The 21,880-nt window shown below is 41.8% G+C and overlaps 3 protein-coding genes across 4 annotated transcripts; 2 read left to right on the top strand and 1 right to left on the bottom strand.

The window, feature by feature from the left end:
• Positions 1 to 1,498: 1,498 nt before the first annotated feature.
• gjc2 (gap junction protein gamma 2) lies at positions 1,499 to 13,885 on the top strand. 2 transcript variants are annotated; one of them, XM_086203982.1, is made up of 3 exons: positions 1,520 to 1,642; positions 9,602 to 9,733; positions 11,586 to 13,885. In XM_086203982.1, the coding sequence occupies exon 3, from the start codon at positions 11,615 to 11,617 to the stop codon at positions 12,872 to 12,874; it is 1,260 nt and encodes a 419-aa protein (XP_086060108.1). In that variant the 5' UTR covers positions 1,520 to 1,642; positions 9,602 to 9,733; positions 11,586 to 11,614; the 3' UTR covers positions 12,875 to 13,885. The 2 variants fall into 2 exon arrangements, with proteins under 2 accessions (XP_086060107.1, XP_086060108.1); XM_086203981.1 differs by lacking the exon at positions 9,602 to 9,733 and having other exon boundaries at positions 1,499 to 1,642.
• Positions 13,886 to 15,895: 2,010 nt separating this feature from the next.
• iba57 (iron-sulfur cluster assembly factor IBA57) lies at positions 15,896 to 18,914 on the top strand. Its single transcript, XM_086203983.1, has 3 exons — positions 15,896 to 16,377; positions 17,815 to 18,164; positions 18,281 to 18,914. Exons 1-3 carry the CDS (start codon positions 16,022 to 16,024, stop codon positions 18,670 to 18,672), a joined length of 1,098 nt encoding a protein of 365 aa, XP_086060109.1. The 5' UTR covers positions 15,896 to 16,021; the 3' UTR covers positions 18,673 to 18,914.
• Positions 16,835 to 21,497, bottom strand: jmjd4 (jumonji domain containing 4). The gene is made up of 6 exons (XM_086203984.1): positions 21,239 to 21,497; positions 20,966 to 21,131; positions 20,748 to 20,873; positions 20,327 to 20,594; positions 19,560 to 19,706; positions 16,835 to 19,476 (listed from the first exon to the last, which is right to left on the bottom strand). Exons 1-6 carry the CDS (start codon positions 21,489 to 21,491, stop codon positions 19,141 to 19,143), a joined length of 1,296 nt encoding a protein of 431 aa, XP_086060110.1. The 5' UTR covers positions 21,492 to 21,497; the 3' UTR covers positions 16,835 to 19,140.
• Positions 21,498 to 21,880: the final 383 nt, after the last annotated feature.

Below are 21,880 nucleotides of genomic sequence, written 5' to 3'. Positions count from 1 at the left end.
GCACTGCAACGAAGGAGTGGCTTCGTAAGAAGCATTTCAAGGTCCTGGAGTGGCCTAGCCAGTCTCCAGATCTCAGCCCCAAAGAAAATCTTTGGAGGGAGTTGAAAGTCTGTGTTGCCCAGCAACTTGTCTCTCATAGTTGAGGTATACCTATGATGAAAATAACAGGCCTCTCATCTTTTTATGTGGGAGAACTTGGAACAATTGGTACCTGACGAAATACTTTTTTGCCCCACTGTCTCTCGCTGCTTTTGTTGTATGTTTCAGTTTTGGAAGTAAGGAATTTTGTGTGCTCACCTTTCGAAAGAGCCCTACATGACTTTGTATTTTGAATTTTATGCATGCAGTGTAAACGGGTCATCCATTTTCTTCTGCTTATTCTGTTCAGGGTCGTGGGGGGGCTGGAGCCTATCCCAGTAGCTTTCGGGCGAGAGGTGGGGTTCACCCTGGATGGCTCACCAGTCCATCACAGGGCCAACACATAGAGACAGACAACCATTCACACTCACAGTCACACCTACAGACAATTTAGAGTATCAATCAGCCTCGTCCCCTCTTGATGTCTTTGGACTGTGGGGGGAAGCTGGAGTACCAGAGAGAACCCACACAGGAACAGGGAGAACATGCAGACTCCACACAAAGATCCCGTGCCCGAGCCTGGAACCTTCTTGCTATGAGGCGACAGTGCTAACCGCTGCTCCACCATGCTGCCTAGCTAACAACACAAGACTGCAAATCAATGTGTAATCTTTGAAAGAGAAAATGATGAGGATTATTTCTTGACAAACCTAATCTATCTGGTTGAACCAGAATACACAGAGGAGGAACTACAGATTTTGGGAAATGCAAGATGAGCATTTTTCCTGCTAATTGAACTCCCAATCAGCTGATCCCTGTGGGTCTCAGCTCCATACAAAGCCCAGAGTATCTATCTTCTTGTTTGGGTTGAAGGATGACTGCAAATAAGCGAATTTCCCAAAAAGCTGGACAATTGCATTAAAGATGATAAACTATTCACCACATTTATAATATCAGGAGGCGAACACATTTGTATAAATTAGGTTGTTTGTCATATCATCCTAATCCTTCTTTGGTTTCCCTCCGGCAAACCCAGGACCTCATCTAACACTGGGGGCTGAAGGGCAGTTGGACTCTAAACTCCACCGTCTCTTTCAGAAAGCAAAAAGTGTGATATCATTTTGTCAATGTTGCCTCCAAATTAGTCACCATTATGGCAAACAAAAGAAAAAAGGCTATCTAAAAATAGTGAACATGAGGACCCATTGGTTATTGGAGATCAGTTGTAGCCGGCAAAATTTTGGCACACCAGAGGTGTCTCCCTTTTAATTTCTGAATGAATCAATGGGGTTCTAGCAGAAGTCTTCCTGGGTTAAATAGATCACCAGTCAGTGGTCATAGTAATGGAGGCGGACACCCTGGGGAACAATGGAGCCTTTGGTAGGATGCTGGTCTCCTGAGTGTCCTGCCTGTACTTGGTGGTGAGGGGTTTTGAAGAAAAATGACCCATTGTCTCTCTCATCCTGCTTCTGAGCCTGAACAGTGAAACGATGCCCCTCGACGCCCTCCCAGGATGCTCCGTCATAAAGCACAGTATAAGTAACACCTTCGTCAGCATGGACAGGTAGGTTACAGCCTTTCATTATGTTTATTCTCACTCTGATTACACCACCGCCCATCACAACATGCACGCGTTTGAATCGTAAACCTAAAGAAAAGGAGGGCAAAATTTGTACGTTGTAAATAAACACAAAACAACGCAGTACTGCTATTTTGGCTTAAACTTGAGATTCTGCAATGTCAAAATACGTGGTTCTGGACACCAAAGAACAGTGTGGTTTAAATTAGTTTGAACTGGGGTAAACAAGACGATGTGGTAAGCAGCAAAGGGATTTGCAACATAGTACAAAAAAAACCTCCAAACAAATGTTTCTATTTTCTATTTTGGCTCACATGTTAACGATCATTGTTGTTGCTATTCATAGAAGTGTTAGTGTGAAATTTAGCACAGCTTTGCCAACTTTTTCTTTTTGTCCTCTTTACAATCCTGGACAGCCAGGATGGATTGATTAAATGCCTGAAATGTTGAAATGCGGGAACTCACCAGTGATACTCGTGAAAGTTTGTTGCCGGCTTGTTTTCATGATTTCCACCCCTGGGTCATTGCTCCCAGATTGGATGATTTCATCCCAACTGATCAGCAAAAGTCCAGCCTGTTCAGTGTCCTCATTGCCCTTTAACAATCAGTGAGAGGGAAACAGTGGTGGAAAGAAAACACTGACATTCACCAAAAAAACTGTTGTGAAATTGGACTTAAACTAAAACTTTATCCTCCACCACGTGTAAGATGGAGATGCTCCGCTTTAACTTGACAGTTGTGGCACCTGGTTCCACAAAAGATTATATTATTTTACCTTCCGACTTTACTCAGACCCCTGCAGGGAAGAGAGTTGTTCAATATTAAACAAACCAGACACTGAGATCCAGATCTTATTTTCATATGAGAGCTGAATCTAGTTTAAAATAAAAGTATTATGAAAATGGCAATGATATAACAGTAAAAGGAAATAACAGAGGTTTTAAAATAATCACATAGACAGACAGCATAATGCTGTTAATAAAAATGTAAATACAATTATGAATAAGTAAAAACTACAAAAAATACATACTGGCATAAGTATAAAAGGAAATTAAAAACCATGTATATTTAATTATGTAATAATTTGACTTTTGAGACATACTGGTTTTCATACCTCATTCTTATTTGACTGCAGCACTATTAAGTATAATTGAACACTTTTAAAATGCAGTATGGGTACTATTACTGAAAGGAATATGAATGTTTGTTTGTTTTTTTTGTATATGGTTAAGTAAAGCAAGTGATGTTTGTGAATGCTGATAAACAAACCTGCCTGAAAGTATACAAGGTCGCCATCTAGTGGCCCAAGAATAAATTGGGGGATGCACATTAGTGCAGTTCTTGAGAGCAAACAGGTATTTCACAATACTGTGATTAAATACATCACTGTTCACACTGTCAATTCCTAAAAATGGCTGGCAGATTAACTTGTTTTTCCTCATCACTGTCTGAATAACTGATCTGAGCTCTCTTCCACTTCATGTGTCATTTAACAACAAAAACGCGGCATAATAGATGCAGGTTAAGCTTTAGTTGCGCCAGTGCACGTCAAAGAGAGACTCTCTATTGCAGTTATCAGGGAGGCTCCTGCAGCGTCGCCAGCAGTGTCAGGAGTTCACTGAGCTGAAGAAGGGCAACGGCGCTAAGGCGTCTGGAAGTAAGAGCTGCAGTGAACATATCTCTGCTACTCCAGATGACCCTGACTAGGTCTGCTGCTCCTTCGGGCTTGCCCCGGATCAGCCCGTGACATGGCCAGTTAAGACAAGATAATGTCAAAGATTAAGGCCCCCGCAGCTCTGCAAGCACAGCATTGTTATTTTGTTTATTTGGATGTGTGGGATTTTCCTACCCTGATGGAAATATTCATGGGTTCGTGAGGGTATTAGTAATGACATGGAAGAACACAAATGCAATTGTTGTAGGTGGAAACATGGTTATAAACAATCCTGTCAATTCTTGAGATATTGTCTTCAGGATGTCCCGTTTTTACAAGTGAGGGGAACCACTATAATCCAAGAGCTGACAAGCAGATTTACTTTTGGCTGCTGTGTTCACGATCTGATTCAACATGACTGGAGCGTGTAAAAATAGAGTACTTTGGCTCTGACATAATGAGGAGAATTATTTTTACAACATAAACATCTAATCACTTTTGATTACTGGGCAACAGTTTTCAAATGCCTTGCCAGCGAGTTAAGTATTCATCATATCAATCCATGTCAGGTTAAATTAGAAAAGTCTGGCTATGTTTAGCAGGTGACAAAGGCCAAACATGACTTGGCTTCATTGAAATGTAGCTTAAAGGGATTTACCATCACGCAACAGATGTACAGTAAACTGGTGAACAAAGCACAGTGATTGTTTTGGGCTTTTTTTCTTTTGGCACACTAATGGACACTTGGAAAAGCACCTAATATCAGAAATCTGTCATGAAACGTGTACTCTAGAGCCTAGCAGGGGCCAGGCCCATATCTCACGCACAGGATCTAGACAACCTTGGCACGCTTCAATTATCTTAAGGAAGTTAAATGAACATTATTGCAGGAAAGTCTTATTTCAATGGCAGATCACCCAGTTCAATCAAAGATATTGCCTTGATGCATGTTTAAAGGTCAAAAAGACCTTTATTGCCAAGAAATCCCATGGCATTTTTGTAAATAACCTCCTAAAACCCTGTAAACAAAAACTGATACAAATGGTGTTCAATTCAATGTTTTTGTACACAAACATTAAAGAAAAACAAACAAAAAGGTAAATGGATAAACACATAAATAACATATATATATATATATACATACACTTTTTTGTTACTGGTAATAGTGGGGATCGAACCCGCGAATAAAATGAATTGTGTCCCTGTAGACCTGCAGTGGCTCAGGCTGCCACCGTTATTATAAGTACAAGCACCATTAGTATCCACATCAGCATTTTTAGTTTGGTACTAGCATTGACATCAGTATTGTTTGTACTCGTGCCAGTGCTAGGATTTTAAAGCTTGTATTATGCTAAGGTTGGTTGCTTAGGAAGCTGGTGGATGCTGTTGTTGCTTGCTATGTCACTCGTCTTTCTGCTGCTGTCGTTATTGCTTGTTGTGGGTCTATTTCTCCCTGTCCAGCATCAGCCCGTCTCTGTCTCTGTCTGTCTGTCTACTTCTGGGTTGTACATGTTCCCCATCTGTCAGTCAGTTATTCTTTCTCCCCTTCTATCTCTCTCCTTGTCTCTGTTCCTCTTTCTTTCTTCATTCTTGTCTCCCCCCCCCCCCCCCCCACAGTCAAAGCAGATGCAGTCTGCCCGATGTTCCTGCTTGTAAAAAGGAGGAAGGTTTTTGTCGCAGATGTGTTTGCTCATGGGTGTAAACTAATTGACAGTGTGGTTCTAGACCTATTATACTTTTAACTTTTGTGGTGCTACATAAAAAAAAAACAACTTGATTTGACCCATCTTTTGGCTTCTGTGTAAAAAAAAATTCACCTTTGTCCGGCTGTTCAGAAACACCATGTAAAATGACATCAGTGTAGCGTCAGGTCTTTTATTATAGACCAACCCATATGTTGTATCAGTTCAAGGATTGCCCTGTCAAGAGAGTTAAATATTATTGGGATGTTCTGGAACACCAAGCAACCATTTCAAGATATTTAATCAAATGTATTAACCAAATAATCTATTTGTCTGCACAGCAGGGGCATGGAAAATGTCAGCAATTGAACTGTTGAGCGCAGTGTTAAAAACAGCACTCAATTCAAGTTGCTTTGCTCAGATGTGGGAAATGCAGATCCCCGGCCGAGGGAAGTTGTTGGCATCCACCTCAAGGCTTTTCATCTCAGTCGCTTCAGTGGAGTCCAGCCTTAGTAAAACTGGCACGGGACGCACTCACCCCGGGGGTAGGATAGGCTCAGCTGAGAAAGTAGGAGAAAAATGAACAAATGAGATGGGACTGCCACCACTCTCAGGCAGCCTATGGGATAGCCCTCCGCCGGCTGGTAAGAGCAGTTTAATGATAGTGGTAGGAGATGTGGGAGAGTCCACACACCAAGTTGCATGTTTTTGCTCTGGTGTCTTGTGTCACTCTTTTCTCTGAGGAGGGGGCATATCCTGGTCACATGGTGGAGCTTGATCTGTTACATAAACACGAGACCTCCACAGCCCCCAGTCGGCTCGCATCAACTTTGCTCAGTAAATACATGTGGGGAAAACTCTCGTGATGACATTGGCGACAGCCAAGGAGAGTTGTCGAGATCTTCACTCCTCCACGTCGCATCACTTCAGCGCCAGGCTATGCTGCAAACCCTGACAGCTCGCGCTGACCTCTTAAAGGTGAAACTGTCTGGGAATTTAAAAAAAAAATGGTTGAAACGATTCTGTGACTTGTAGAGCAAATAAAAGGGCTATAAATTATATATTCTGCAGTTTTCATGATTTTTTTGAAAATTTATTTTTAGATATTTAGTGTTCTAATGATCTTATCCTACAGATGCTGCCACAGTTAAAAAAAAATACACTCAATACAAAAATAGAACATGAATCCAATTAATATTACTTCCCTGTCATTTGGCTGTCACGTGATGCCAGTCCTTGTATCTGGAGCAATGTCAAACAATATCTTACCCACAATATTTGCTTGGCTGTGGGCAGTTCAATCAATGTTTATCAGCATGAACCAGTTTCCCAAAGCTAGAGCAGCCTGAGTTGTCCTAGGACACAGGGACAACATATTCACAACAGCCATTGGTTCCACTCTCTTTCCCTCAAGCAGTTTTAATTTAAATATTTCAACTCAGTCTGACAGACTAATTAATAGTTGCCCTATTCAGAGAGATATATTAATTATGTCTGACCCAGATTGGCAAGTATGAATATATGATGTATTTCATACGACAGTATTCAATTACACAGAGGTTAGATTATTGCAGATAATGTGTTGTTTTTTTTGGGGGGGGGTGGGGGGGAGGGGCAATCCCAGACAGAGATGCTCAGAATATATTCTTGCAAGTCCAAATCCAATTTCTTGCTTATTTTTCCTTGATTATGTCTTTCTCTCAGAGTCGCAGTAGGCAGCAGGTGTTTGCACATTTTGAATTATGGTCATCAAGGCAAGCCAGCTCTGGAAAACTCTCAACTGTTGAAAGTCATCAGTGAACACTGATCAAATCAAGTCAACGTACCACAACGCTAGCAGCAAGCTAAGATAAAGTTCATGCAGCCGAGCTAACATTAAACATGCGTGCTAAAATAACTTTCACATTACTGTGCCTGATAAAGTTTGATGTGGTTGATCAAGAACCTTTTTTTTTTTTTTTACTTGACAAATGTGGCTTTTTTTTTTTTAGGTTAAATTATGACAAATGACACTGACATGCAGGCGGCACGGTGGTGCAGTGGTCAGCACTGTCGCCTCACAGCAAGAACGTTCTGGGTTCAAATCCCGTCTCGGGCACAGGATCTTTCTGTGTGGAGTCTCCATGTTCTCTCTGTGCCTGCCTGGGTTCACTCTGGTACTCCGGCTTCTTCCCACAGTCCAAAGACATCAAGAGGGGACGAGGCTGATTGATACTCTAAATTGACCGTAGTGTGAATGGTTGTCTGTCAATATGTGTTGGTCCTGTGATGGACTGGTGACCTGTCCAGGGTGAACCCCGCCTCTCGCCCGTAGCCACTAGGATAGGCTCCAGCCTATAAGCCATAAGCGGAAGACAATGGATGCATGGATGGACACTGACATGCTGTTGCTGCTCACCATGGTTTGCAGCACGTCTGTGCCTGCCTGTACCAGACAGATGGAAATAGGATGGCCAAAAGCTTGTTCGATAATTCTTTAATGTTAAAACCTCAAAAGATTGTTTTTAAGCACTAAGTCTCAAGTCTTCCGAGGAGACAAAAACAAGTTTAACGTCACGTGCGTAGTCTGTGACAGGAGCTCCTATCTCTGGTCCCAGGCTCAGGGTGCATATTAGGGCACAGTGTAAGAGTTGTTGGAGGGACCAGAAAATATGATGAATAAAATGTATTTTTGTAACATCAAGTTTCATTAACCCACAGTAGAGCACAATGGTGGAACCTGGGCACTAATTCTAAATCACAACCACTCACTATCCAGGAACATACACTGAATTTCAGTGGTGCTAATCTTCTCTCATCAGCTGTCTACACTTGAACATCTGCGTCTTTTGGATGATGCGAAGATTTTGGAAGGAGAGAGATGCACTGCAACTTAAAAACACGTGCTCATGTGTCCCTTAGGGATAGCACATGTCCAAATCCCGAATGCTCGAGCCATTCCAGCAGCATCCCCTCTCGTCTTTTCCTCCATGCTGCACCAGGGGTGTTCGCTATGCCACATCTCTTCAGTCAGATGGAGAGGGGAACCTCGGAGGCAAGGCCGCTGGAATAGGAGTCCTGCAGGCCCATATGGCTTTCTTTAGACCCAAAACTACTCAAACAGAAAGAGATCTAATAGCAAAGACGTCTCATGTTAAGCTCATTACTTGTTTTCCTACAGATGTTTTTATGAATACCAAATATACAAACTGATACTTTTGCATTATATTATGACAGGAAAACAAGCTTTTAACTGACATTTAAATGATAGTTCCAACTGTGCTCTGATTGATGGCCGACTTACTCGTGTGTTGAACGTTATTCTTCGCTTTATAGCTGTACAAAGGCCATGATTTAGGGTTATTGAGAACCATGTGAGAGTAACATTATAATAATATGGTCACCGTGACGATCCCCAGATACATTTGAATAATGCAAGCCAGACACTAAACCGTTTCTCTGTCCTCTAATTGAAGTCACTGAGTTTAGATCCCTTCCCAAATTTGACAGCAACATCTGGCACATACATTAAAGAGATGGAGAAATTCCTTTCCGATTTGAATCGTGCATGAATCACTGCCTCATCTGTGCTTTGTCACGTCATTTCAGACTTAAATAAAGAAAACGGGAGGGGGAGAGAGAAACTCCTGTCCACGTACAGTCCCTCCTGCTGCCTTGTGAAAAAGTCCATCATGTGCCTTAAGTAACAGTGTGTGCTACTGCGCTTTGCAAGCCCAAGTGAAAGCTTCATGTATAAACATCAAGTCAGGAAAGATGTGGTGCAGAAGTGCAAAGTGCGACCTGTCCACTGCTCTGTTATCTGGCCATCTGCCTGGACGGAAGAACTAAATATTATGACACTTGATATGACTGAGCATACCTGCTGGATACATTCTAGCGGATCTGAACTGAGGCAAGGTGGCTTTTGTCTGTGTGATATTTCTGTCCTCAAACTCCCTGTTTTTGTCCCCACCAAAGTTGTTTCTTCATAACTGTCATCCCCTGTAAACTGTTATGTAATTGACAGATAATATTGAGCTGGATAATCTGCATTTAGCGTGGTTGATGTGTGTGTGTGTGTGTGTGTGAGTGCAAATCTAAAATCTGTGCAGATTTGTGAGAAAAAGATGTCACCTTTTTGAAAACTTGTGTGTGGAGAGTATGATCATTGCATTATATTTTACTTAACTTAAAAAATTGAGGGCAGGACAGCAGTAACCTGGTGAGAAGCTGATGCATACATGGAGACAGAGAGAGAGAGAGAGAGAGAGAGAGAGAAAACGAGAGAGAGAGAGAGAAGCCGTCATCATCTGTGTTACAAATGTTGCACATGAGGGTTGACTGTGTTGCGATTAACACGCTCCCTCAGCTGGGTGTTCATTTCAATCTGCAGTGCGATATCCTCAAGTCTGAACCCTTGGATGAGGGTCAATTGCCAGAGGAGGATTTTTTTGCTGCCTGTTTTTTATACTTCCTTCTTGGGCAGAAGGCTGGTGTAATAGAAACCAGACACAAGCCAGAATGTGAGGCATTCACCGCGGCGAGACCTCACTTCTGCATAGAAGGGGAAAACGGATAAATAGAAAGTTTAGTCTGATAAGTTACTACATTGTTTTGTGCTTTACACAGTTTTTGGAAGTGATCAATAAGACGGAAGAGCCCAGGACTTTAGGATGGAGGAGATATTCTGTGGATCAGACTGAGCAAGGGAGATCTAGAGAGGGACCTTTAGGATGGGAAATGCATTTGCAGCTTCACCAGGTGGGTTGTTTCAGTTATTACCCGAAAGAATGTGGATCGTATATTGTTTCAGGAACGTTGCTTGTAGGGTCCTTTTATCTGAATGAACCCACCTGAAATGTCAAGCCCGTGCACTGATCTTTACATATTTGACCACAAAATGTGAACCAAGTAAACCCATGAGATGGGAATCTTTTCATTGATTAGTCATTTAAAAAAAAAGAAAAAAGTGATATTTAAAAATAAAATATTCACCTACTCTAATAATAAAATTCCTGATCTTTTAAAAATGTGACTTAAATCTTCTTTAACTATATTGTATTGTACTGAAGTTATCTGAAATATTCCTTTAAAGTACCATTATGTTGTATCATGTAAAATTATGGAGAAAGCACCAATGTTTTTCTTTTATTCTTATCAACAGCTAATATTGTAAAATAATTTGTATCTTTGAAATGATTTAAATGGGAATAATAGTCTCACTTTTTGCTTTGCATGTCTCTGAATTGTTTCTAATTCTGTTACGTGTAGTAAATTGCTTTGTTTGACATCCCAACAATCCTGAACCAAGATTATGATTACACTATTAAACAGCCATTTCTGAATATTTCATCTGCAGTGATCATATTAAAATGTCACCATTTTTCTTTAGCTATACACATCTTTTCTGATTTAACCATACAACACCTAATTTGGTTAGAAATCTTGTTTTGAAGGGAGATCTTGTTTGTGTAACATCAGTACTGAAATCGGAAGCCCTAACACTATTAATATATCCCGTCTCATGATTGCATGAATTTTGAAGTGTAATACTGACGCTATGATATACTGTGTATCCATTCAAACTCCTGTGAAAACCCTAAGTGAAGCAGCATTTCTGTCATGCCATCCTGAGGCAGAGTTGCCCACCATAGGTGCCATCTGTCTCCATGTGGCTGTAGCCCTCCCCAGTGTGAGCAGTGCTGGATCCGGAGGGGAGGCCTCACGGCAGAGCAACAAGCCTTTCTGTTCCCTCAGATGGCAGGGGAGATGGCACATCCCATGTCAGGGCACACAGGGCTTCAGTCATTAGATCAACATGAACTTAGCTGTTCATGAATGAAGGGAGAAAGACACGGCGCCATCTCCTCATTCACCTCGCCGACTGCGAAGAGACTGTGAGATTACATGTCATCTGTTTCTCTGTGTGTGTCCTTTGGCGTCAAGTGTTAACATGCAGAGTACAGTTGAGTCAAACACACTCGGCAGAACGAATTTTTCGTACATTCAAACCTCTGTCAGCTTCACTTTGTGTTTTCAATCTGTCATCTGCTTGTGGTGTTCCTACGTCAAAAGATATAATCAAAATAATTGTTGCTAGTGGGTTTCTGTGGGGCTTTTTTTCTAATCTTGCCTTTGTGATGTTTGCCAATATTTCCAGAAACGAATGTACAGTGTGTGTTGGGATAAGAGAACTGATTGACATCACCCTACTAGCTGACATGCATCAGCCCAAGCTATTGTCCTGTGTTTGCCTCTCTCCATAAAAAAATGTATTACTGCTGAAAACACCACAGTTTAGGTTTGAGATTTGCAAAGTACGATTTGTTGCAAGCATCCTTGAAATATATAAATAATTGCGAATTACATAAAGACTGTGATTGTGGTTTTAATGTCTTTTTTTCCTTTTTCTTTTAAAAAGGTAATTTTTGTTAGTTACTGGTCTAGATGGGGAATCTTGTGACCTCAAGTTCTAGGACAATAGTAATCCTTGACATGAGTGTGGATCAAGGTTGCATGTCAAGTCTAGCTCCCTGCACTCTGTTACACCATGAAAGCTGAAAAAGTTCCTACATATGTTTCTATTAATCAATTATCCATCCTCTCTTCACAGATTCTAGTTGAAAAGCTTGTTGGAGCAACATGAGCTGGAGCTTTCTCACTCGACTCCTGGAAGAGATCCACAACCACTCCACCTTTGTGGGGAAAGTGTGGCTGACTGTGCTCATCATCTTCCGTATTGTGCTCACTGCAGTTGGAGGCGAGTCCATCTACTCGGACGAGCAGACCAAGTTCACCTGCAACACCAAGCAGCCGGGTTGTGACAATGTCTGCTATGATGCATTCGCCCCTCTCTCACACGTCCGATTCTGGGTCTTCCAGATCATCATGATCTCCACTCCCTCCATCATGTACATGGGTTACGCCATCCACAAGATCGCTCGATCGTCAGAGGAGGAGCGCAGGAGGCACCACAGGGTCCGCAAAAAGCCACCTCCTCACTCCCGATGGAGAGAAAGCCACCATCTGGAGGATGTTCTCGAGGGGGAGGAAGATGATGATGCTGAGCCTATGATCTATGAAGATACAATGGAAGTGCAGGAGGCCAAGCCGGAGCTAGTTCACAGCACTAGTGCCAAAGACGCACCAAAGCATGATGGCCGCCGAAGAATTATGCAAGAGGGACTGATGCGAATCTATGTTCTTCAACTCATGTCGCGAGCTGTGTTTGAAATCGCTTTCCTTGCGGGACAGTACCTCCTCTATGGTTTTCAGGTTAGTCCCTCATATGTATGCAACAGGATCCCCTGTCCACACAGAGTGGACTGTTTCATCTCTAGGCCCACAGAGAAAACAATCTTCCTGCTCATCATGTATGTCGTAAGCTGTCTTTGTCTCGTGCTAAATGTGTGCGAGATGCTACATTTGGGAATCGGCACTTTTCGAGACACTCTTCGCTTGAAGAGGACCAGGGGTCGACGGATGTCCTATGGCTACCCGTTCTCACGCAACATTCCAGCCTCACCTCCGGGGTACAACCTCGTGATGAAGACAGACAAACCTAGTAGGATCCCTAACAGCCTCATCACTCATGAGCAGAACATGGCCAACGTGGCCCAGGAGCAGCAATGCACCAGCCCAGATGAGAACATCCCCTCTGATCTAGCAAGCCTTCACCGTCACCTACGGGTTGCCCAGGAGCAGCTCGATATGGCCTTTCAAACATATCAAACTAAAAACAACCAGCAAACCTCCAGAACCAGCAGTCCTGTATCTGGGGGCACCATGGCGGAGCAAAACCGGGTCAATACAGTCCAGGAGAAGCAAGGAGCCAGGCCAAAGTCAGCCACAGAGAAGACTCCAACCATTGTAAAAAATGGAAAGACCTCTGTGTGGATCTAGAAATAAATCTTATTTGATAAAATTAACAGCAGAAACTTTTAGGACTCCATGACTGCACTGTAACTCACATGGAGGATGTGTGACAAACAATTTAGAATTCCAATCACAGTATTTGAAGAAGTACATAGTGGACCTAATTTTTTTGAAACACATCAAGAAATTGTTGAATCCAGTATCATGAGTCTCTTTTTTTGTAGTGTGTCACTTTGTGCTTCCCATAGCTTTTGGACATGATTAACATATGCCTACTTAGTTAAACATCTCTAATTCTTGCTAAAATGTCAAAATACACAAGACTGCTTTGAGCTATTTATCTGATCTACCCTTGACTGCTGCTGAACTGGATTTATTTTGAAAAAAGAAGTTTGAAAATGAGCGATTGTGCCCTCAATCCAGATTTGAAAATGTAGTGTAAAACACAACTGCTCAGTTTCCGGAGATGGATGACTGCTGATTGATGTTGGAAAGATGTGTGTTTAATATTTGGGGAGTTGTTTTTGGATGTAGAATGGATGCTGGAAGCAGGTTAAATGTGAAATGTTTTCATAAAGGACATTTTCCTGTAGGTTCTTCTGTTTAACATGTGTTCAGTGTGATGATCTTCAGTCATTGCATGCAAAGCCTTTATCTCTTCTATATTTTTCAAAACCTCACAGTGTCACGTTTGATGGGCAAGAGGGAAGTGGATAGAAAAAAAATCTGTTGATTTTCTTGTCTAATCTGTAATCTGAAGACAATGCATGCTTAATAGCTGGGGACATACAGCATACACATAGGCTACAATAGAAATCCCATCTTTAGCAACTCAATTAGCTCTACAGTTCTCTTATGTTTAGAAGTATTAGGTCTTGAAGATGAGCGTCTTAGTTTTTCTGAAGCAGCGTTTTGCTAAAATTGATTTAAGAGAAATATTTAATCCTGCCTTCACTGTTGTCATTCTCCCAAGTGCCTCAAACTTTTAAAGACTGTTCTAGTATTTTATTCATGACGAAATAAACTTATTTGAAACCTCTGTGATTCGGTGTTACGGTTGTTTTACTCTCTCAGCCATGCCTCACTAGTCGGGTGCTGAGGTCGTGTATCTGCAATCGGCACAAGCTGCTTTGAAGTCGAAGTCAAATTCATCATCATGAATACAGGATTTGAGAAATTTAATAAAACCAACGGAATGGGCAATACAGAATAGAGAATCGGCTGCAAAGGGAAGGTCTATACTTGGTGGGTCTGACAGGGAATTTCACACAAAATAAGAGTTCATTTTATCAGTCTGAATTATATGAAAATCCACAGACAGACAAAAACCATAATTCCTCAGAATAATTACATAGTGCACTATTCAGTCCATGACATAATCCACTATGTGATGCACTGTCAAGTCCACTATATGGTCCATTATCAAGTCAAATACACAGTCCACTATCATGTCCACTACATAGACCACTATCAAGTCCCCTATATAGTCCAGTACATGGTCCACAATCAAGTCTACTCTCAAGTTCACTGCATAGTCCTCATGAAGTATCAAATTCACAATGATTGAACAATCCATTCATTCTTTTTTTTAAATCAAAATTGCAATACAGCCATATACAATACAAATGTCAGGAGGTGCAATGTTTGCTAAAAGCTCAATAGCCTTCCATATCAAATGAAGGACTGTGTTGATGCAGAGATAAAAGCTTAAGAGAAAACCTTTATCTGGAACAGATCCAAGCAAAAAAATCACACATTATCATTCATGGTGGTTCTGGGAGCCTATCCCAGCTGACGCTGGGCGAGAGGCGGGTTACACCCTGGATGGGCCGCCAGTCCGTCGCAGCTCCCTCAGTTACCACAGACACCCACAATCAAAAATTTTAATTTGATTTCACTGTGATTCCAGGTGTAGATTTTGCAGCTGGGTTAGCAACGTATAAGTCAACATCGCTGAAGTTCCTGTGTTAGCTGATGTACGCAACAGCTGGCAATCAGTCCTGGGCTGCTTCCAGCCAGTGTGGGCTGATAGCCAGATTGTCTGTCTATGCCACAAGGGGTCAAGATGAGTAACATACCAATAATTTGGTAGTACAGCTGTTATTGGGCAAACGCTGTTCACCCCAGTAACATTAGGCCAGATCAGGCCCAATTAAGTTTGATAAAACAACCATGCTGCACATGAGCCAGACTAATTGGGCTGTGGAGACGGGCGCATTGCTACTGGGCCAGAAAAACACAACCATGTGTCCCAACAATGTGGCTGATTCCCCTTTTTGACCCCACACTACAGAAGAATTTGAGTTTGTCAACGGGACTCAAGCAGGATATACATATTCCAAATGCCCTTTTCCTTTTTTAAATAAAATTATTTTCTGCTTCTGTAAAGTTTCTGGGTTTTCCAATGTCACTTTAAGCTTTTTTTCATTTGTTCAAAGAAAAAGACTTTTAATTGGACACTTTTATGAGTGACAAATTACTTGGTACCTATAGAGGTACATGTCACAACTAATCTTGAAGAAAGAAAGTTAAATAAAAGGCAATATTGGGAATGCAATGAGGAATTTTAACGGATTACTGTGATGAGAAAACAGTTTTGATCAGATCTCTCCTCTAATGATGAAACAATACAGCAAACATATTACCTATTTATTCCCATTTTTTACAAAAGCTATACAAGCCTATTTTTCAGTATGCACAAGATATGAATATCTTACCAACTTGTTTTCAGATAGATAATATCAACAACGGCTGTTGGCCAACTCTAGTAAAATATTGGCATATTGGATATAGACGTTTAATAAAAGCTGTGTTTCTGTGTTTGAAGTAAGCATTATGCATTTTGGTCATTAACATGCAATTAAATAGGCACATATTAAGAAAGGCCACATAAAAACCAAGATAAAGCTCATTCTAAGGTAATCCTTTTCACTGCATTGAAAGAATGTTTGTCATTATAAACCGAATTGTAGTAAGGAGCAAAGGAAAAGTAACTGAACTCTCACCTTAAGCTCCTCTTTGCCGTGGGTGTCATGAGCACGTGATCCACTATTATCGTGCAAGGCATTGTGGGACTTCAAAATGGGGACAACCGTAACGTCCTGTTACACAGCCGCCCGCTGTTATTAAACGGAACGAATATTCCATCGATTTAGGGTCGTGAAGGAGGTCACCATGGGGCTCTGGGGTGTCGCCAGAAAAGCGCTCACGTCCGGCGGCTGTCTCGGTGTTTGCGCCAGAAGATACACCGGCCGCTATTTGTGCGTAACGTCTAACTCCGGAGTCTCAGCTCTGACGGGGCTCAATGTGAAACGGTACAGTCAGGAGACCGTTAACGTCCCGGGACGGCTCGTGTGCTATCCTCTTCCTCACCGGACCCTGCTGAAGATCCGGGGGGAAGACACGATCCCGTTCCTTCAGGGGATCATCACCAATGACATGAACCTGCTGGAGGAACCCGGATGTAGAGCTCTCTACTCTCACATGCTCAACGTACAAGGAAGAACTTTGTATGACATCATGTTGTACAGGTGAGAGTTCACGCGAGTGCACTACTCCGACACCTGCGTGCGGTTGCGGTATAAATTGCAGGTGTCACTTCTTGTCTCGGAGCCGCCAGCAGTCCACATTTGAAGCCACTTGAATAATCAAACATGAATTTAGGACTCAAATGTTTTTACTCCATTTTACTAAGTCAACTACTTGAATATATGAATGCGTAATTTATCATTGTTTCCCTCCCCCTCCCCCAACAGCTTACATGTCATGTGACGCATAAGACAGGATAACACCCTTTAGTTCCTCTTCCATTTCATACCAATATTTTCAAGGAAATTTAATGCTGCCCCCCCCCCATCAATATCAGAGGTTGTTACCCGCCTGGACAAATAGGAGGCATCTCATCTGATTTTAATTTACTGTCACTTCTATTTTATTTGAATAGTTTAATGGGAAGTTAATCCTCCCCTGCGCTGTTGTCTTTGCTGTTTTTTTTTTCTAAATGACTTCCATGTCATTTGACGAATGTACGCATGGTTAAATTAATACAAGGTATTACTAATCCGCTGGACAAATAAGGCACACTAATTAGCTTTTGCAAACATGTTCATTACTGAAAGTACAAAATGCTGAATGTTGCATTAGAATATAAGTTAATTTCTCTTCATGCCAACATCGGGTGAAAATGTTGGATCCAGGGTGACTGTCTGCTGAATATAAAACTCTGTCCTGGGGCGTCCCCTCGTTGCGGTGATGATGGAGGACATGGACGCCAGGCACCTCCTTCAGTAGCAGGCCTCAGTCAGTGTGTGAAGGAGATAACACAGGCCCTTCCTTCTTGCTACTGCCGAGCATTACAGTTAAAACGCACATGCACACACACACACACACACACACACACAGAGCAGCCATTAACTGATAAGCCATTCATGTGAATTCACATGTCCTTAACTGTGTCAGTCTGTCTTATCAACATAGTAAACTTCAACCCTGAATTAATTATATATTGCTTTTTTTAATCGTCCTCTATCAATGGCTTTACTGTTTTATCACTACATTTCCTGCCATGGAAGTAATAAAGGATTATCTTATCACCCCCACCCCCCTCAAAAAAAAAAAAATCTGGCACCCTATCAAACACCACTATCTCATATTCTGGGAAATCAACTGTACAAAAAAACTGTTGTATTGTTAATCTTTTACTGGAAAGCAAGTAATTTTATTATGTCAAAGCAAAAAATCCAATATTTATATATGGAGCTGCTGCTCATTGATATGTGGTGTTGTCAAAAGGGGCGGAAACTACCAGGAACTATAAAAGGTCTAGCTACGGTGGAAGAAATAGCGGGGGGATAAATTGATCACACCATATTCTCATATTGTCCATGTCTCCAATTGAAAAGATGTCAGATTTCCCCGCTTGTGAAAGGCTTCATGCTAATGCTAATTTTGAATGTCTTTCCCTTCAGTCTCATAGAAGCAGATGCAGTGTGTGGTGTTTTCCTGGAGTGTGACAGCACAGTAAAGAACTCGATCCTGAGACACTTGAAGGTGTACAAGATCCGTAGAAAGGTGGACATAAGCCCATCCCCTGAGCTGTCCGTGTGGGCCGTGCTGTCTCAGAGGGGAAACTCGGGTCAGCAGGTGGATAAACCTCAACTTTGCTCCCCAGAAAAGGCTCTGGTTTGGGAGGCTGATCCTCGAACTCAGGACATGGGCTGGAGATTGGTGATGGACAGTCAAGTTGACCCCTCAGATGTCGTTCCATCGAGCGAGAAAGGAGACACGGAGGAGTATCACAGGCATCGCTATGCAATAGGTGAGAAGATTTAGTAAGTTAGGCTACATGCAGCAGAGAAACAGGGTTGAATTATGGATTATTTGGAACACAGGCTCTTAAACTGTTTTGACAAGTTTGCTTCCCGTGTTGTTTAGGACTTCCAGAGGGAGTGAAGGACCTTCCTCCTGGTGTGGCTTTACCACTAGAATCAAATCTTGTGTACATGCAGGGCATCAGTTTTAGCAAGGGCTGCTACATCGGCCAGGAGCTCACAGCCAGGACTCATCACACTGGAGTGATTCGAAAACGCCTGATGCCTGTACGCTCGTCAGCGCCCATCCAAGACCTCGAGGAAGGAGCTGCACTGCAAACACAGTCAGGCAAACCAGCTGGGAAGCACCGAGCAGGCGTCGGAGAGCTGGGTCTCAGCCTGATCCGCATGGCCCACGCCAAGGAGGTGTTGACGCTGAAACCTTCTGATGACACCGCAGTGACTCTTGAAGTTTCGGTGCCCAACTGGTGGCCTAAAGATGTGCCAAGTAACTGAAGGGGAGGGGGTTTTTATTAGCTCTGTAAAATGTGACATGTATCGCAGCTGACAGATCTCACACTGATAGAACCCTCAAGTACAGTATGTTACACTGTCATTGCCTGACAACTGATCCATAGTTATGAGCTTTTTTTATGTTTTGTTTGCAGTAAAACCTGCTTTGGGAATGTTTTCCCAAATTATGAACTATTATCTACCACACAACTGTAGTATTTAAAAGATGTACTACAGCACTATATTATATTTTGAATAAATATGCATAATATAAATGTAAAAACTCAAATGTTTACTTTTCCTTTTTAATTTTTAAGTGCAAAAACCATCCCAAACATTCCACAAGCCACATTTTGGATGATAAAGATGTAGAATTGCCTTATCTTTTTTTTTTTTTTGCACCTTACAATTTAGCACCTTTCATTCCAGCTAAATTACATCCTACATAGTTCCAACAGCTGAAAGAACATCTCATTCCTGATAAAGGAGGTGCTGCCCTCTTGTGGACTGTATGGTGTCCCGTATCTGCTGTAACATGGTGTCTGGCTGCAAATTCAGTGTTGAATGATCAAGACGCTTAAAATCTTCATTGCAGAGAAGACATTCCAGAATATGAGCCACTCTTTGTAAGTCAAAGGCGGCGTGGTAAGGTCCAAGGGTGATGAGGGTCTCAGAGAGGTGGCGTGGGTAGTCAGAGGAATCACCAGAGGAGCAGGAGTTAAGCAGAGCCATGCGGTTGTCAGCTATAATTTTCAAGAACGAGGCAAATTCGCCATAATTAATACCAGAACAGGCCTTCATGATGACCTGTGAAGGAAAACACACAATGTGTTATTTCCATTCTGAAATCCTAATGACACGCAGAGTGAACCGGCTTATCAGTAACGTACCTGACAGTGCTGATGCCATGAATCCATCGTGTTTCTCCACTCGTCTATCTCTTTTTGAACAGATGACAGCTCACTCTGGAGGAACTGCCACATGATGTCAACGTTGCAGCCATTCAGCCAGTTATGATTGATGGAGATCGTGTCCTCCTGAAAGATAAAAAACAAAAGACATCCATAGAACTCCCTGATACACTGCTACATCTCATCATGAAAGCAAGTAATCTGTGGATTGATTATCTCAACAATGATCCAAGTGACATCAAACATGTGACAAGTGCAGTGTTTGAAGTCTGGGGTCTAAAAGGGGTTTGAGATGATGTCAGCCACCTGGATGATTCGACAAATTAGAAGCTCTAAATGTGACGTTTGGAAACAATGCTGTTATTGGGGGTCAAAACGTTTCCTTTCCTTAAAGTAATCTTGTGCCTATATGACATAAATGGTGCTTAGTTCAAGACCAGCACAATGTTGGTGCCCCTAAAGAACCAGCTTTAGGTGCTGAGAGCCTGTTTGTTTGAGGTCAAAACAACAAGAACTGGTCTGATATTAGGAACTGGCACTGAACCCACCCTGAATCTGGCTTAGTCAAAAAATGTCATGCTTATACGTCTGACAAAAGTCACAGTTTAGTCCCATGGCCCTTAAACTATGGGCCCTAGTTCATAGTAAAGAGAATTGCTATGCTTGAAAAAAAAAAAATCATGATCCAAAGTGTGCCATGCGTTAATATATTCTGCTTTATCTCAACATTTTTCTGCAGTTCTTACCAAATTATAAACTTGATGATGCCAACCACTGGGCACAAAAATAATTTCCCCTGCCTCTTGAATAATCTCCAGAGGTTGACAGGCTTCTTCAGAGTGTGGGAAAAGGCCTCTGTCATGAATCTCAGCTGACGTTACATCATACGTGAGGTTGCCATGAGTGTCTCTTAAAAATTCCTCTTGGCCCGGAGGATAGAGGAGCCATTTCTTCCTGCCACAGATGTTTGCAGACCAACTGTAGGAGCGGAACACATCTGCATGGAATGGTGTCCTAGGCACACACACACACACACACACACACACACACAACACAAATTTTATTTATTAAAAAAAAAAAAAAAAACAGGCTTGGTGAAAGCTGTACAAAAGTAGGAAAATCTTAGTTATGATCTGAGGTATGGTAACATCACCAACTTTTTCATACCATGAGCCTTTGGGTCCCATGTAGACAAACCGGTAGTCATCCACTTCGAGTGTATCCCAGTATTCATTAAGCCAGTCAGAAGAAAAGTAGATTGGGGTGACATAAAGATTATGCTCTGGAAAATCCCTGTTGTATGAAAAGATTCCACTCATTTCAGCTTTTTGCATACAGAATTGTGCTCATTATACTGTGTGAAACCAACAAGAGTAATTTGCCACCTTGACATGTGCCAGTCTTTAAGATAGAGACACCCTTTAGGTGAAGAATGGCCATTCTGGATGTATTCCTTCCAGTAGTGTATGAATTCTTTGAAAGGCATAACTTGTTTAGGGTTTGCATTGTATTCCTTAGCATTGCAGTTTGCAACAGGAACAGGAGTCTCATCTGTAATTACAGAAAAATACATACAATTATTCGTACGATACAATGGAGCTGATGCACTGATTAGATGTAAGGCTGTTAATTAATACATAAGTTGTACATATATTTACCAAATTCCTGTAGCAGTTTCTGGAAATTAGGCTTTCCCTCCTCAGTCACCCACTGTTTTCTACACTTCCAGTCTTCAGTAAACCTCCTTGAAAACATACACGGATGGTTGGGAAGCAAGTACTTTTTGAAAAATTTTGAATAGTTGAGTTCCTTGTCGATGTAATCAAGAAAATGTGATGACCAAAACTGTTCATACGACTGTCTGGGTATTTTGACCAAGCTACAACAGGTTCGGTACGCCTCTCGATCCATGATTGTAAACAAGGTGACTGGCTAGCCTGTTAGCGAGGTTAGCGGTCCAATTAGCAAAGCTAAGCTAAGGTCGATTCACGTGATACAGCATTGCCAGTCCTCTGACATTGACGGTCAAACATCAAACCTGATTAAGATTTAAAATCAACATTGCTATGTAATTATATTGTCCTATTTTGACGTCAAGACGCCACCGTGACTCCATTCCAGATATCCGCTTATGGTTCCTGAACGAAGAACGTACAGTTACGTTTATTTTGACCGCCTTTGCCTTAACTAATAATTGCAATAACAGCTGTACTAACACTTCACCCCCTCGTATGTTTACAAAACCACAGTTATTGTGACATAAAATACATAAAATTATTTTCCCCTAAACCTTGTTGCGA

The sequence above is a fragment of the Aulostomus chinensis genome, chromosome 5 (genome assembly GCF_037954235.1).
Source record: "Aulostomus chinensis isolate RoL2024-O1b breed Wild chromosome 5, RoL_Achi_v1.0, whole genome shotgun sequence".
Classification (NCBI taxonomy): domain Eukaryota; kingdom Metazoa; phylum Chordata; class Actinopteri; order Syngnathiformes; family Aulostomidae; genus Aulostomus; species Aulostomus chinensis.
This window is presented reverse-complemented; position numbering and strand designations above follow the sequence as displayed.

What these genes read in the sequence shown, in the direction of transcription:
- iba57 (XM_086203983.1), top strand. Translation starts at nt 16,022, where the DNA reads ATGGGGCTCTGGGGTGTCGCCAGAAAAGCGCTCACGTCCGGCGGCTGT. An exon ending in TATGACATCATGTTGTACAG is followed by an intron (nt 16,378 to 17,814) that starts GTGAGAGTTCAC and finishes CTTTCCCTTCAG; the next exon opens with TCTCATAGAAGCAGATGCAG. An exon ending in CAGGCATCGCTATGCAATAG is followed by an intron (nt 18,165 to 18,280) that starts GTGAGAAGATTT and finishes CGTGTTGTTTAG; the next exon opens with GACTTCCAGAGGGAGTGAAG.
- gjc2 (XM_086203981.1), top strand. Translation starts at nt 11,615, where the DNA reads ATGAGCTGGAGCTTTCTCACTCGACTCCTGGAAGAGATCCACAACCAC.
- jmjd4 (XM_086203984.1), bottom strand. Translation starts at nt 21,491, where the DNA reads ATGGATCGAGAGGCGTACCGAACCTGTTGTAGCTTGGTCAAAATACCC. An exon ending in ATGGGACCCAAAGGCTCATG is followed by an intron (nt 20,595 to 20,747) that starts GTATGAAAAAGT and finishes GTGTGTGCCTAG; the next exon opens with GACACCATTCCATGCAGATG. An exon ending in ATCATCAAGTTTATAATTTG is followed by an intron (nt 19,707 to 20,326) that starts GTAAGAACTGCA and finishes TTTATCTTTCAG; the next exon opens with GAGGACACGATCTCCATCAA.